A 16,270-nucleotide genomic window follows, 5' to 3' on the forward strand; every position below is an offset into this window, starting at 1 on the left:
GTTGAAATCGAAACAGTGACCCTCTAATGCTGACAACTGTACCATAATGGGCAAAATATCTAAATAAGGTTTTGCCGTAAGAAACAAAAAAGGTGCAAAAGATGCAAGAGTACCAATATTTGCAACATCTAGAAATCACCATCATCTTCAAACATTGACTTCTTTCCCTTTTCTTGGCGTCTATGAAAAGAGTTTGTAGAATGATCAGACTCAGAAAATAAATAAATCTGGAAATGCTAAAACTAATGTAGCTACATTTCAGGAAATTGACATTCTATGACATGCACACTGCAACTCACTGGGCTAGAAACCTTGTCATTGAAGAAAAAAAAAAGGCTTTACAATTACATAATTTTCTAATTACATCTGTATGTTGAAAGAGGTTGTGGTCAAGGGAGTGTGTGTATGGAATTAACATTTGCAATCACAATGATTGTAGCGCATTTAGTGTGTGTGTGTGTGTGTGTGTGTCCATCTGTAAACTGGTACAGCTGAAATACAGTAACATTCAACTGCTCCAACCATTACACTCCATGAGTCCTTCTCTAAATGTGAGCAGCACCATCGTTGATATTAATTACTTGTATAAAGTGGCCATATTCCCTTTCTACAAATCAGATATTATATTTGGTCTCATATTTTCTTGATACTACGTTACTGAGGTTCCGGCCAGCAGGACAGTTCCTCTACCATCCGACATGAAATAATTAAAGATGAATATGTGATAATACTGTCATCCGCCAGTTTAAGATTTCTGCCAGTAACTGGGTGACAAGGCTCCCCGAAGACACAAGTAAAATTGTAACATTTCACCCCAAGGCCCTTCCTGCGCCCACATTACGGAGTTGCACTTTTCTCATTACAACGTTGGGCGGTTTGAAGAAACCATGCAACCCCAGTAAGATGCGAGTCACACGCAAGTCTCTGCAGCCCATCGGTTTGCATCATGGATATAAAGTGCAATGATCCACTGATCTCTAAATCGACACCATATGTACACATTGATTGTGCTTCTATTGCGCCATAAAATATATGTAACACTTCTAGTTTCTCTTTTGCCTTGAAAAGCTGGAGCCTTTCAATCCTAAGAGCTTTGTAATGTAGCACAATGTCTGCAAAGGTTGCATTGAGAAAAATAATACATCATATCATCAGGAAACGATATTCACAACTCCACACGAGCGTCTTGATCAAAGTTCCTTCATTCAGTCTGAGGTTGGTTCATGAAAAGCAAAAACACAAACAGAAACATCCCAAACCGTAGGGAAGGGGCTGAGTACTGAAATCCAAAAACACAGACCGAATCACAAGGAAAACGCACGAGAAGAAAATACGGGAGTGCTGTTTACAAGACAACATTCCATTTGCTTTTCGGTCACCATTTTCAAAAAGTTCCATTAGTTGATGGCAACTTTTTAAAAACAATCTCCATGCACACAAGACCATAGGAACCACAAGTAAATGGATGCCAGGCCAGGAGTTACCAGCACAATTTTGTGATAAACTAAATCATGTGCATCTGTAGCGTCACTTTCTGTCTCGGTGGCAGAAAAAAGAAAACGTGGGTACTACAGCGAGTATTAAAGGATTATATGTGTGTAAATGAGCAAGCAGAACGGTGAAGCTACAGAGAGTGGAGATAAAGAAAGTGGAAGATTTTAAGTATTTAGGGTCAATAGTCCAGAACAATGGAGAATGTGGAAAAGAGGTGAAGAAACAGGTTCAAGCAGGTTGGAACGGGTGGAGAAAGGTGTCAAGGGTGCTATGCAATGGAAGAATATCTGCCAGAATGAAAGGAAAGGTGTACAAGGCATTTGTGAGACCAGCGATGCTGTAGGGTTTGGAGACACTAGCGCTGCAGAAAAGATAGGAAGTAGAGCTGGAGGTAGCAGAGATGAGGATGTCGAGGTTCTCTTTGAGAGTGGCGGGGATGGAGGGGATCAAGAATGAGTTTATCAGAGGGACAGCGCATGTTAGATGTTTTGGGGAGAAGGTCAGAGAAGCCAGACAGAGATGGTTGGGTCATGCACAGAGGAGGGACAGTGAATATACTGGTAGAAAGTTTCAGGGGTTGGAGCTGCCAGTCCGGAGGTCTAGAGGAAGACCGAAGAGATGATCTATGGACGTAATGAGAGGATATGAAGCTAGTCGGTGTGAGAGAAGAGGATACAGATGGTTAGATGGAAGAGGTTGATTCGCTGTGGCGACACCTGAAGGGAAAAGCCGAAAAGGCAAAAAAGAAGACTACAGCAAGTATGAACACCAACCATGGGAAATAATCGTGTATTTGTAAGGACCAAGGAATTCTTACTTCAAGTTTTCCTGAACTACTAGGTGGGTAAATTCCAAAAAAAATATCAAATAGGAGTCATGCCAGTAGAATTACTGTTGGGTCCATTGAAGTTTGCCATTGTTGTTATTGTTTACCCAACCCTGCACATCAATTGACTACAACTTTAGCGTGCAAGCCCGGTTTCAAAGCGTCTACCCGTATGCTGCTCCACTCTGGAGCCTGTTTGTTTCATTTTCAGACAACACAAACACCACTCACGCCATACCTTTTGCATTTTCGACCCCAAAACACCGGCGTGTAAACAAAGCTTCCGGCTGTTGTCTTTCTGCTGGCTCTGAATGCTGGTTACCAGCTCGGGTAAGTAAAAGCAGGTGAGTGTAGTGAGCAAGAGGGGGGGGGTGGGGGTGGGGGGGGCGTAAGGCAGTGGAAAAGTAATGAGTCCAGGTGAGAGAATCAGCAGACTGTGACATTCCAGCAATTCAGAGATCATGCATGAAGGCGTCCTGTTTTGAAAAATACGATATATTATTGATGAAGGTTATCTAGGGAAAAGTCTGTGCAGTTGTAGATGACTGACAATGGCCATTATATACAGAGAAGAAACCCCACAAACACTCACTGCCCGTGCAAACAGTCCAACAATGCTTTCTGGATGTGTCGCTGTAAGTTTTGGCTCGATAGCCTTTGTGTTCAAAAAATTCTATAGTGTCATAGCTTCTGCAGATCATTACCCCCAAGGAATACTGGGGTGTTTGATTTGGTATTTTTAAATAAAATTTTAAATCATTTGACTGAGTAGTCGTGTTAAGCTACAGGGGATGGAAATGAATAGAAAATATTGCCCAAAAGATGAATATATATATATATACATATATACATATATATGAGTTTAATGAGATTTTTATTTGTGTGAGAGCTTTAAAATGTATGTTTTATTATAAGAACTCAAAGAAAATATTAATGATCTTGAACTATTAATTCTTTAATCTAAATAACGAAAAACCTAAAAGAAAAAAAAATGTACTCATATGGTCATTTTATTGAAACTCCTTTTAGTGTTGTTTTAGATAATCTGTTCCCTCAGGAAAAAAAAAAAAAAAAATGAGAATATGTTGGCTATTTCCAGGTCATTTTTGGCAAAATCTGGCAGATTTTTTTTTGGAATACTATTAGTTATTTTTTTGTGCTTTTGACTTATTGAACATATTTTCCTATAACTCAAAAAACAGTCAAATCCCCCATCAGTTACATTATTAGATGACATGTATTTATACAATAAGCATGCACATCGCTTTTGAACAGTCCGTAAAATTTCTGTTTGATACAAAATTAAACGGCAACGCTCAAATCGCCATCAGCCAGCTGAGGTGATATTTGAAGTCCCTATGCTTCCAATCACTACTAATGCCTGATTGTTATGGGCTTCTGCAAAGCGCATCCTCCTGCAGGAAATGGTCATCATAATGGAGAACTGATTAGTGGACATGTGTGCACAAGCATGTTTTAAGTGTGTCTGAGTGGATGGGTGTGTGTGTCCACATTCAAAGCGGTCCGGCATCTTGCCCTGACAGAACGGCTCAGCGTGGCACTGATGAGATGCTCAGACTGATGCAGTAATGGCCCCCATCCACCAGCCAGTCCTTCAATTATGATTATCATGTTAGCCTTTTCAGCACCAATCCAATAAGGTTGAATAGGCCACTCCCTCTCAAAGACACATAAACACACAAAGACACACACAGACTGCATGCAAAGTGGGTGGATCCAGCTGCATCCGCTGCATGACTTCCAATATAAATAAATAACTATTCCTCGCATGAGACATCAGCAACATCCCTATTTGCAATTAGTCAGGATGGAAAAAGTTGTAGCTCAAAGGAATCTGCCATCACGCAATCAGGTTCCGCCTCTGCTATCGTCTCTGCACAGCTTACCGTGTTCTCACTACCCATTTGCATACCTCTGTGTCTTTCCTTGCCTTTTTTTCCTCTTTATCACAGCCCATTAACTAACTGCTGGGTGTTCATTCTGCAGATGCTGCGGCAAATTATTGTTTTAAAAATGAGAATGATTGTCAGAGCGACAGATAAAGTATTAAAACGTATATTGCCCATACTTATATTTACCTGTCAGTGGGTTAATACAACAATATAGCAGTTGATAATCCAACTGGATTTGGATGATTGTTCACTTTTAATTCTAGGGACCGAGAGGACCAATAAAAAGCAAATTTGTTGTGAAATAGCTGAAAATAACATTTTCCATTCACCCAGTTGTGAAATGAGCAGATTTCATGAAGATTTGATTAAAAAATTGTGTTGTTCTAATGCCGAGCATGGATTTTACAACAAACCAGATGATCCATGAGTCGAAATGAACCGTGATTTGAAAATATTTTAAAATCAAGCTCAGATTTTATCACAGAATTCTCTCGAAGGCAACTCTAAAGAGTCCATGAGTACAAAATCCATCCAAGGCAGACACAGCGGAAACAAGTTCTTGCTCCAGAATCCTCCAGCTTTGGAAAGGCAACACGTTGAATAAACCGTACCGGTTGGCCATCGGATAAGTTTATTGCGCCTGTTGAATTGTTTGTTAACAGGGTATTTTTAATATTAAAATCGTACAAATCATTATCAATTCAGGAATCGAGTGAATAGTTGAATACCTTTTAACAATTGAATTGAATTGAATTGGTCACTATTTGCAGATCTTTGCGAGAACCAGATGGAGCGAACCAGATAAATTGGTGGAACTTCGAGTGAATGTAATTGAGCGTCTTGATGTCTGCAGCATTAGCAGATGCCAAATACTATGGATGTATTAAATACTAAAGATGTTTATTTTCTCTTCCTTGCATTTTTTTAAATCTCCTTGACTTTATTGTTATTTTTACTGGCACAATGTAAGAAGGGGTAATAGAGGCTAATTGTGAAAAAGGTTGTTTCAAAACACACACATGCTTTGGAGTGCTTCTAGCGGCAGGATTTTGATAAACACACATACACACACTCGTAACTCTTGGATCAATTCATTAATTAAGAAAATTTACAGCTTTGTGCCGCTCACGTGACCGCGTTTAGCATATTATCATAAAACATGCAGGTGCGTGTGAAGGATTCGCTCGCGGAGAAACTACGGCTGACATTTTCATTGTGATGAATTACGGAGAAAAACACTCTTCCCGGCGAGTCCGGTCCGACCGAGCTATGAATGAGTGGTATCCCGTACACATGCAAATGTTTATGGGGAAAAACAACTTAGGAAATAAGTGACTTGGGAGAAATGAGCTACTTGGTCCTGATGGAATAACCTCCATACGGGCAGGAATCATTTTCTGCGTCACGTCAGTGAAACCAGACACTTTTCCTGTGGCATTAATAATGTTTTCCACTGGCCATTTTTCTTCTTTCCAGCCACCAGTAGCATAGCGTAGGAGGCTTGTGACAGCCTTGGGGAGGTGGGGGAGGAGGCCGGCCTCTGGTGTAGGGCGAGAATCACCGGGGCTTTTGTTTGTAGCGATGACAAACCCCAGCAGCCGGACCAGATAAATTTCTCATTATGTAAGAGAGGCAGGGGCCATTGTGGCGGACCTGCAGCTAAGGAGTCTTCCCCACCTCTTTCGACCAACACTTCCGCCCTCCCCCACTCGCTATTCCCATGAAAGGGGAGCTCGGCAAACACTGGTGCACAGAGGAAGCAAATACGTTTTGATGCGGTGATATTTATCAGCAAAGGAGATGGGCTAAGTCAGCATTGGGGCACCAGGGGCTTGGAAACATCGGTGCTTCCTTGAGATTCTTGAAATCATCGCTATGATTTTTTTCTATATCAAAAATTGTGGTACATGCATTGCCTTTAAATGGCTTGGAATTTCTACTACTACTACTTTTTAATTATTCTTCAGCATATAATCCGTGGTTAAGAAAATGCCATGAGTGAATCCTATCCTGAAGAAGCGACCAGTAGGTTATTAGGACATTATCTGCAGGACAATGACAACTTAACCCAAATAACTTTTGAATTACCTTGAAAGGCATGAAAGCGAAAACAAACATTTGCATGAAATTCCCATGAATTTAACGGGTTGAACGAAACAACAAACGACAGAACAGGTTCGATCGATGTGTACGTAGTGACACGCACATACGAACACACAGAACAGTTTCATAGATCCAGCTTTCAAAAACTGAAGATTGCAATTCGTGCATCTATAAATCAGGAAAATAATACAACATCTGCAATTTCAAGCATATAAAACAACATAAAGGCCTGCCATGTGGAGCAGCTTGCGTCTATTGATCTTAACACAACTGCCCCCCCCCCCCCCCACCTCCAACACCATCAGCACCTCCACAAACACAAGCAGACACACACACACACACACACACAGACATTAATCGTTGCTGACCATCAGCTGTGTCAGTCGAAGCCATTAGGCCAGAGCTACTCACCCTGTTAGAACCACCACAAAGTCCATTACATTCCAGCCATTACGCAGGTAGGAGCCTTTGTGGAAGGCGAAGCCCAAAGCGATGATCTTGATGCCGGCTTCGAAACAGAATATTCCAATAAAGTAGGGTTCTGTGTCATCCTGCAGGGGGTGAAGCAGAGAGGGGTGAGTGACTGTCCTCTGTAATTTTACAGCGTCTTTAAGTATGCGAGTCAACTTTAAATATCTTAATTTCACAACATTTTGTGTGTGCGTGGGGGGGGGGGGTCCCCTTGCATATAGATTTTAAGATTTTAGATTACTTACTGAATAAACCACAAATACAGCAAATGTACTTTACATATATACTAAGCAATATATCAATACTCTGAGGGGTTCCCATTAAATAAATGATATTTTAGACAAATATACTGTGTATACTATAGATACAATACATAAACCATAAATACATGCATGCATACATATATACTGAGCAATGTATCAAAATATCAGGGGGTCCCCTAATATATAATATACAAACAGTACACAAATTAAACGTATAAATACACATATACACAGATATATTGAGCAATGTATCAATATATTTAGAACATCAACAAACAATGATATCTTATCCTAACAATGATTTTTTAGTAAAGAAAACCACCATTGCACAGTCAAATCTTTATTAATTTGATGATAATACAAGTAGTAAAAGTGATAACAATGTGAATAATACAACGATAAGTTTGACCAAATAGTTCCATATATGAATTTTAAGGGAAAAAAGAAAAATAAAAGCAGCATCATATGATCATTGGGTTAAAATTCTCCGGGGAAATTACTTTGAATTCACCATAGACCATACAGAGCATGAACAATTGAAAATTCCATAAATGCTAAGTCCATTAAAAATAGAAAAGAGATGGCTGGAAAATAATCTGGAAGTGGAATTAAACAATTCAACTACATGTATTTTTCATGTGCTGTGTGTTTTAAATGGGATTTTGCATTCCAAAGCGGATATGGCGATATAGCTACAGTATAGCAATAAATCAGCTGCTGAATCTTTCTAAATATTCATTTTTCCATATCAGCAGCCAGCCCCAATAAATCCACTACGACAGGTGATGCGAAATAAAAGAGGGACAAGGAGCTGAAAGATGGGGAGATGTGTGATCGTCCCGAAAAACACTCAAAAGTAGGGCAAGTTTGGCGGTAACAGAGCAAATGTTCCAGTTCTGGCTTTAAGATGATGGAAAGAGTCAAGAGATTTCAGAGGAGTCAGTAACTGTCAGGAGAAAAAGTAACCAAGTCTCACATAAGGTAACTAAGCTCCAGTTAGACATGCGGAAATACATGGCAAAACATTCCAGCGATAAAGAGAATAGAAAGAGAATGAGGGATTGATGTACCAGAGGAATCATCCAGCTGATCGCCTGGACATTACAAAACACCTGAACATCTGCAAAGGATTACTCGTGTACCACTAAATATTTCACATGGCAAAATTTAACACAAACTTTAGCTCCAAAAATACAGTATGTGATTGAATCAATTTGATCAATATAAAATTGCTTATATCCCCAAGATGTTATCCTAGCATTTGCTTACTTTTAAATGTAATGTTTAAAATGATAATTATAAGGTAAGGTCTTGGGAATATATCGGGATTTTTAATCAGGTTTTAATCAGGTATTCTAATGAAGTCATTAAGATCATTAGATCTTGTAACTTCATGGGTAATTCCTAGGGAGGTTTTGGGCATTTTCCTTCTGATTTTTAGAATGTTATTAATTAATATTAATATTATCTATGTATTTATTCACCATTTTTACAATTTTCGCAATTCATTTTCAAAGACGGCTATTTACAGTTTAGACATGGCATGTCTTTCAGATTTTCATTTCATGAATAACTAGTTCATTTATTCATTATCTATAATGCTTGTCCTGCAGGGAGGGCTGGAGCCTATCCCAGATGTCATTGGATGAGAGACAGGGTTCATCCTGGGAGCAGTTGCCAGTCAATCACAGGGCAACATATAAAAACTTACGCTCTAATTCACATGTCTGAGCAATTTAGGGTCTCAAATAATCTACCGCTTATCCTGCACTTTGGGTTTTAGGGATGCTGGAGCCCATCCCAGCTGTCATTGGGCAGGAGTTGGGGTTCACCCTGGACCGGTCGCCACTAAATTGCAGGGCCGCATATAGAGAGAAGCTAGCCATTCACACACCTGGGATTTTTTTTTTTCCAGTGAACTTTCTGTGTGTTTTTGGACTACCCAATTGAAACTGGTGAAGCCAAAGAAAACCCCACGCAAACTCATCCCGTTGGGATCGAACCAGGGACCTTCTTGGTGTGATGTGGAAGCACAAAACACTGCGCAACCATGCCACTAAAGAATGATGAATAATGAGTGAGCCATTTGTAAAAGGAAATGTGATATGGGTTAAAACAGAATTTTAGGAATTGTTAGTCCAAAGTACAGTCTATGATCTAAAATAACACTTAAATGATATTCCTTTATACATCTATATCTATGTAGATATAGATATATGTATGTATTGTAGCATTTTAGTCAGGGAAACACCCGTGTGACGGTAAAACGTCTATTTAATGAGCAATAGCTGTTGTTGGCCACAGCCACGCAACACAAGCCTGCAATACAACTAACTGTTCCCGCTCAATTCCAGGTATATATATAAAAAAAAAAAACGAATTCTTTGCACCCCAAACCACACCCTAAATATTCCCAGCAACCCCAAAATCACACAGAAAACAAGCATCAACATAAACCCCCACATTCATGGCTCGCTACTATATATATATATGTGTGTGTGTGTGTGTGTGTGTGTGTGTGTGTGTGTGTATATACATATATGTGAATATATATATATATACAGTATATATATATATGTATATACATATATATGTATGTGTATATATATATATACAGTATATATACACACCAATTTAAAAAAAATTTGAATGTTCTCATCAAAAAAATATATATATTAAAGATGTATAATAATCATCTTGTATTTGGCCCAGTCAGTGAAAGAGGGGATTAGCTGTATCCTCACCTGGATGATGCAATGGGAGAGTGGAAACAGGAGGTGGAAATATTGACACTTGTGCAGCATGACGCTAAATGGAATTTGCTGTGTGAGTGTGTGTGTGTGTGTGTGTGTGTGTGTCATTACAGCGTCATGGGCTCTGTGGTTCTTGGAGCCTGCCAGCCTCAGCCAGCGACAGGCCTCCTATGGCGGCGCTTTGATTGGACAGAGGGACTCACAGCAGTCAGTTCTTTAATGGAGAGATTACAAGAGAGCTTGAGTGGGGGTTGAGGATGGGTGCAGTACGGGTAACCTGAGGTGATGATCCATGAGGGGGGGGGGTCAGAGGAAAGCGCTGTAGGGCTGGGCTCTAAGCAGCAGAGCTGAGGAGAAGTGTAGACCCAGTCTTTTCTCTAGAAACCATCCTCAACCGGAGAGATCCGGGGAGACATCATCATTAATGCAGCGTGTTTATAGCAGCTCACTGCTTTGGATGTGGAAAAAAAAAAAAAAAATCAAGTGCGGAGAATGTGAGGTGAAACATTTGGAAGGGATGCAGGATTAAGAGGTTCAGTTTCATTTGCTTTTATACTGGTTTCCAGAGGTGTAATTTGGGGTGAAATTGGAACCGGATAAGAATCTAACCCTGGACCCTAACTTTCTGTGCAAAAGCAAGTTTAACAATTCCAGTCCACTGTGACATCACTGGACATATATTTCCTCGTCTCCTCAATGTGACCATCTTTGTTAGCAAAAGGATGTTGGAAAAGATCTGCGGCCGAGTCTGCTGATATATTGTAGCTAAAGGCAACGGCGCTAATTTTAAAATGCATCAAATTTGCTACTTTTATTACTCACATCCACACTCAGATGTTTTTTAAGTTGAGAACAGCTGGCCTCGGTTCACTATGAAAACCCCGGGGGTTGCGTCAAAGTGTTGATATGCTCAATTGAGCCTCGGTTGTTCCATGGAAGTCTGCATTTTATAATCGAATACAAGCGCAGGAAGGAGGCAGGGGATCCACCTTCTCTGCGAGCGAATCGCTTCTCCGTCTGCCTTGACATCCTCTATTGTTTCGTTGCGGGTCTGACGGCTGTTTCTTCTATCTGCTGATTTACTGCCTCCCAATTTGAAAGAGGAACGGCCTGAGCAGGACTGTATTTAAATCTGATCGATGTCGTAAAAGACATCAGAAATCATTTTATCATCGCCAAATCCATTGGAAAACAGATAGTATTCTAATTTCTTCTGAACTCAAAACGATGTTCTCCTGTTGTCACGGCTTCATTGTGTTGTACCTGCTTGTATAAAAAAAAAAAAAAAAAAAAAATCTTCCATCCATCTTTTAATCCCTTCTTATCAGCTGTCATTTGGGCATGTATTTACTTGATCCATTTGGCCAGGTCATAATATTTGCTTACTATAGAGATATAATATCTCATCTGGCTCCTATTCTTCTATTTGTCCCTCCGAGTTGTGTGTTTGTTCGAATGAATCAGCCCCGGTTGGATTAACAAGCCTCTTTGAACGGTACAGTATTGTATTGCATTGCATTGTGTTGCACTGTATGACTCTCATATTCCATGCCATTTTTCACCCTGCAAGGAAAGACCTACTGCCCGGAACGCAATTCTTCCAGAACAATCTCTGCGAAGGCCTGACACTGTTATTCAGCGAAAGACCATAATCGAATGTAAGAGATTTTGGTGGAGAAATGTAGACATTATTCTAATATTACAATACATTATCCGTAACATTTTAACGCTGAAGTAAAAACATCAACATGATAAAGGGTCTCAAATCATGCTCAGACATTCCTGAGTACACAGCAAAGTCTTATGACCAGCATCAAGCGTTGCCAAATTATTTCTTTTGAAAAACGTGATCCCATTGTTACTTTTAATCACAGAAGGTCCCCTGCCAACTGACTTTGGTTCGCATCCATTCATTCAGCTGATCTGATTGACCGATCACATCTGATCTGGCTCATCCAACTGGCGTTCGTTCATCAATTCAAGTTATTTATTTCTAAAATAACATGGCATTACATCCTGCCGGCAGCGGCTTCTGGCCACGCAGCTCCGGGTCGGGTCTAATCACCTGAGTCGAAAGTCTTCCCCCCCTCCCCGTGATCTTCCCCTCGGCCGAAAGCTCGTCTGTTCCCAGCAGCCGATCACAGTTAATGATGACAACAGGAAATTATTTCATTTGCACTTCTGCTACTGAAAGGTTCTGTGATCATTGGTTTGGAGTAATTACCAAACGTCAGTAGTCTACCGGCAGATGTTTTCAAATTAGGTGTGCTCTACATTCCCATCTCAATGCGGTACAAAGCATTCGCGCCATCGACCAACAGAAACCAGATCTAAAGTCAACAGCTTAGTTGATTTTGCCTGCTACTTAAAGGGCAAATTATTTAGGCAATGAGATTGTCAAATACGAGCAGGTGTGCAATGAATTGTCTGTCTTTGAGGCTCGCAGACGCACACAGCGGGGCAAAACCACGAAAAAACGGCACATAAAACACATTTTAATGTGATAGATTATTGCGTAAATCACCCCCGCTTGAGTTTAATGCTCTTTGATTCCTGCGGCTTCAGTCTGCTCACGCTTTCAGGTCCATGTGTTTATCAATTTGTCAAAACCCCGCAACGACCAACTACAAATGATTTGTGTGTTTCCCTTTAACACTGTGACGTTACACACATACACACACGCACACGAGCGCACCTGCCGAAAGTCATTCATTATTTACATCTGCAACGGGATCAGTATGTCTGTGGTTTTCCTGTGTTATTTTTAATCATACATCATAGTGCATTTAAAGACCGATATTAAAAATTAAACACAATACTTTCACCGACCGTAAACATTTCCTCTTTGCAGTAACACCCATGGGACGTGGGATCAGCAAAATGTTTAGGTACAGACAGGTAAGAGAAAGTGATTCTGTCTCGGTCTGAAATTGCGTCTTTTGAATCCCTACTCCACTTGACAATGTTTTAGCTTAATTTGTCTTAAAATGCCCGACCTGGTTTAATCTGTCTTTTTACCGATCGGTCCCCGTCACCTCAGTCTGCTGACAGGGAAAACCCGACATTCAAAGTTATCCCGGTAAAACTACATTTGGCTATTTCCCCATTTAAGAAGCTAATCACGATCTACATGACATACAGCACCATGAACGCTCTGTTCATTTTCAAAAGCGACTGAAAATACTTTTAGATCAACGTCCAGTGTTCCAGGCTGTCCATCCATTGACCAAAAAACATAAAAGACTTCTGCCACCAACCTCTGTATTAGCCCTTGACAACTCGAATCAGCGCTATATCTCGGCTAAACTATAATCTGGGCCGGAGAAATTCAAGTCCAGTTGCCACAACAAGATTTTGACTAGTGTGAACCGCTGAGAACCTCCATAGACGTGAACTCTGAGCATACCGACCAAAATAATAACGGAGCTCTAAAGAAAAGATTCAACACAAGCAAATGACAAACTCTAGTGTTGGTCGAATGCTGTGCAGGGAGTGGAGAAGATAAATTAGGGAGGGGAAAAACAACTACAAGAATTAGACTGAAGATCAGTTGCTCCAGAATGACGGAGTTAGGAAAAAATACCTAAAAACCATTTCTAACGAACGGGCACACCGCAGAGGACCTTAAGTTGGGGGAAAATTATGAATTATTTCTTCCATTCCCTTTCATCTCCATTCCCTTCTCCACTTCCCATCAGCTCACCTTCCCCATTTTCCACCCCCAGCACATCCTTTGCATTTATAGGTCTCACAATAATCCAGAAGAGGAACAAGCTGAGAAAGAATTAAGGCTGCGGAGACGGCTGGCATCAGCAACAGGCTCCTGAAGTCATCTTAGTGGAATAGAACCACATACGATCAGGCTGAGCCTTAAGGGGCGTGCCTCAGCTTTGGAAAACATCCTGCACGATATCTGTGCTTAAGACTCTGCAACCTCAACAAACTCCTCAACGGTTACAGAGAGGTGGCTCTTAGCTCCAAAGCTAGAGAGATATACGAGATGTCGGTCCTTTATTTCGTCGACTCCCGCTGGTGAACGCATTATTTGGACCAACCTGGAACCGGGCGATACCGTGATCTTTCCCCAAAGCAGAAGCCCGGTAGCACAGGGACTATAATATTCCTTTGTTTCTCAGCTGCCTTCATCCTGCACTCCCACACCACCCCGAGGTAAATGCTGTGCATCCCAGAGAGACGATGGTGGATTTCCCCTGCCTTCGGACACGAGTGTTAATGCAGGGTACGCATATTACCATGGTGACGCCTTCTTCTCAACAATAAATGTGGACCGACCTTACATCGGCATGAATTACTAAAAAGGCCAGAGCAGAATCTGCCTGCTGGGGAGGCTGAGGTCATTTTAAGAGCAAGGAGCACTTCTGGAGACCTTCAATGACAACATTGTGGCGTCTGCCATCTCCTATGCAATGATCTGCCGGACGGTGTGTCAGATCCAGACAAGAGGCTACACAAACCAATCAACAGCACCATTTCCGAAAGAATAATCTATGAAAAAGAAGCAACCATTCCGTGTAAAACCCGGCGGTCAACTTTGTAAAGCGCTTTCAGCTCCACGTCGCTTCGACCCATGTGTTTGAGAGACTTGGAAGGCCTTTCTGCAATGGCGCGACTTGCGCTTTCCCTCTTTAAATTACCATGGATAAAATCACAAGTAAAATCTCACACACACAAACCCACAATTTATATTTTTGTATATTTGTTCATTTTGCTACTGCGATTCAAACCTGTATATTCTATATTTCTATATCCGTGTACTTGTTCACGTTCCTCTGGTATTTGTTTTCAATCTTCTTCCTCACTTCTGGGTTTCTAGCCTATGCTGCTGGAACGGTGCAATTTCCCTCCAGTGGGACTTATAAAGGATTATCTTATTTTATAAGAGGGTCATAGAGCATTTGCAGTAGTTTCTTTCTCCAAATATAAATTGGCCTCATGAAGATGTCATATTAGCAATGACACAGTTTGGCCACATGCGGATCCAAATGCAGCTCTTCACAGATCCAGGTTTGTTAAATACAGCATATTAACATGATATTGCAATTCAAAGGGATTTGCACCATTAGCCTTTTACCGCATCTATTAAATACACACTGTCGCTGTGTCACCAAACCGCATCAAAACAAGAGTCAGTTGTGGATTTTCTTCAAGATTACTTAACACGCATTCAGAAAAGGAACACAGAGCAAGAGCAAGTTAACGGACATAATGGGATGGCATGGCGAGATAACATCTGTTCTCCTTCTAGGAGACGTAAGCACTGTTTATACTTACCAAACGCTCGGACATGGGCGTCTTGTCTGAGGCTGGAAGGTGCTGCTCCAGGGCCAACACGATGCAGTTTGCAATAATGGTGGACAGGATCATGTACTCAAATGGAGTGCAGGTTGTTAAGGTTCAAAGTCTTAAAGAAACGGCATTTTAAAAACTTGCTAACACAAAAACAACATCACTGTCAAACAAGGGAAGTAAAAAAGTTAGTTACGGTAAAGTGACCCGTCCTAAAGTCTCATCTGGTGTTTTTAAAAGTTGAAATGCATAAATGTTGGCTATTATTACCAACCCGGTCTCAAATTGCGACGTATCAAGATGAATAAGAAAAAGGTGGTATATTCAGTAGACCAATGGGAATTATTTTGTGCAAATTGGTTGAATACTACATATAAAAGTGAAAGGATCCTTTTAGTCAGGGTTTTAAGATTAAAAATAACTCCCTCCAAGACACATCAAACACCTCGGAAATATAAAAACTGCAGAAAACATTCTTTCAGTAAATGATATAATTCATTTCTAAAATAACTGAGCAATATGATCGTTTGGCACATTTGACAAATCAGCAAAAAAATGCTCAAAGTGATGTGATTTAAATATTAGCGAGAGACCCCTCATCAGTTTGTCAAAATAAACCTGTGTTTCTTTCTTTTCAAACTCCACTATTTTTAAAACACTGACTCATTTTTACAATGACTTTTTCTTTTTGAGTTAACCAATCATCTTCCCCCCAGATATGTGATAATAATTCTTTCTAAAAAGCAAAAAAATCTGGGTGACAAGGCTGAAGGCTGAAAATAACTGAAAAGTGTTCAAGTTCAACAAAAATGTATTTCAAATGTATCAATGAATAAAGCAATACAGCATATATTTCCGAAATGTTTAAGAAGGGCCTCATAAACACAAAAATGAAACTAAACCTCATATAACAACTGTGGCTGAAGTAATATTATTAAGTTTATAATTTCACAAAACTCATAGTGCATATACAGTATGAACATACAGCAAATATTTAGCCCAATAAATATGGTTTATGGCCAGCATGCTTTGACATCTCGTGCTAATTTGAACGAATGACCGTTTAAAATCCTACGTTTGGTATCTGAAAACATAATACTGCTCTTTTTGTAATGATTGTAGAAAGCACTGCAAAATAAA

At 40.3% G+C, this 16,270-nt stretch overlaps 1 protein-coding gene across 1 annotated transcript in view; it reads right to left on the bottom strand.

Moving 5' to 3' along the window:
• cacna1ba (calcium channel, voltage-dependent, N type, alpha 1B subunit, a) overlaps nucleotides 1-16,270 on the bottom strand; it is a 135,273-nt gene that overhangs the window by 117,562 nt on the left and 1,441 nt on the right. Inside the window, exons 2-3 of the mRNA XM_086169216.1 lie at nucleotides 15,116-15,221; nucleotides 6,748-6,887 (exon numbers count right to left, since the gene is read on the bottom strand). Of these exons, the coding sequence (XP_086025342.1) occupies nucleotides 6,748-6,887; nucleotides 15,116-15,221 (246 nt within the window). The remainder of the gene's footprint in view (nucleotides 1-6,747; nucleotides 6,888-15,115; nucleotides 15,222-16,270) is intronic.

The sequence above is a fragment of the Fistularia commersonii genome, chromosome 22 (genome assembly GCF_037954325.1).
Source record: "Fistularia commersonii isolate RoL2024-O1a breed Wild chromosome 22, RoL_Fcom_v1.0, whole genome shotgun sequence".
NCBI lineage: Eukaryota > Metazoa > Chordata > Actinopteri > Syngnathiformes > Fistulariidae > Fistularia > Fistularia commersonii.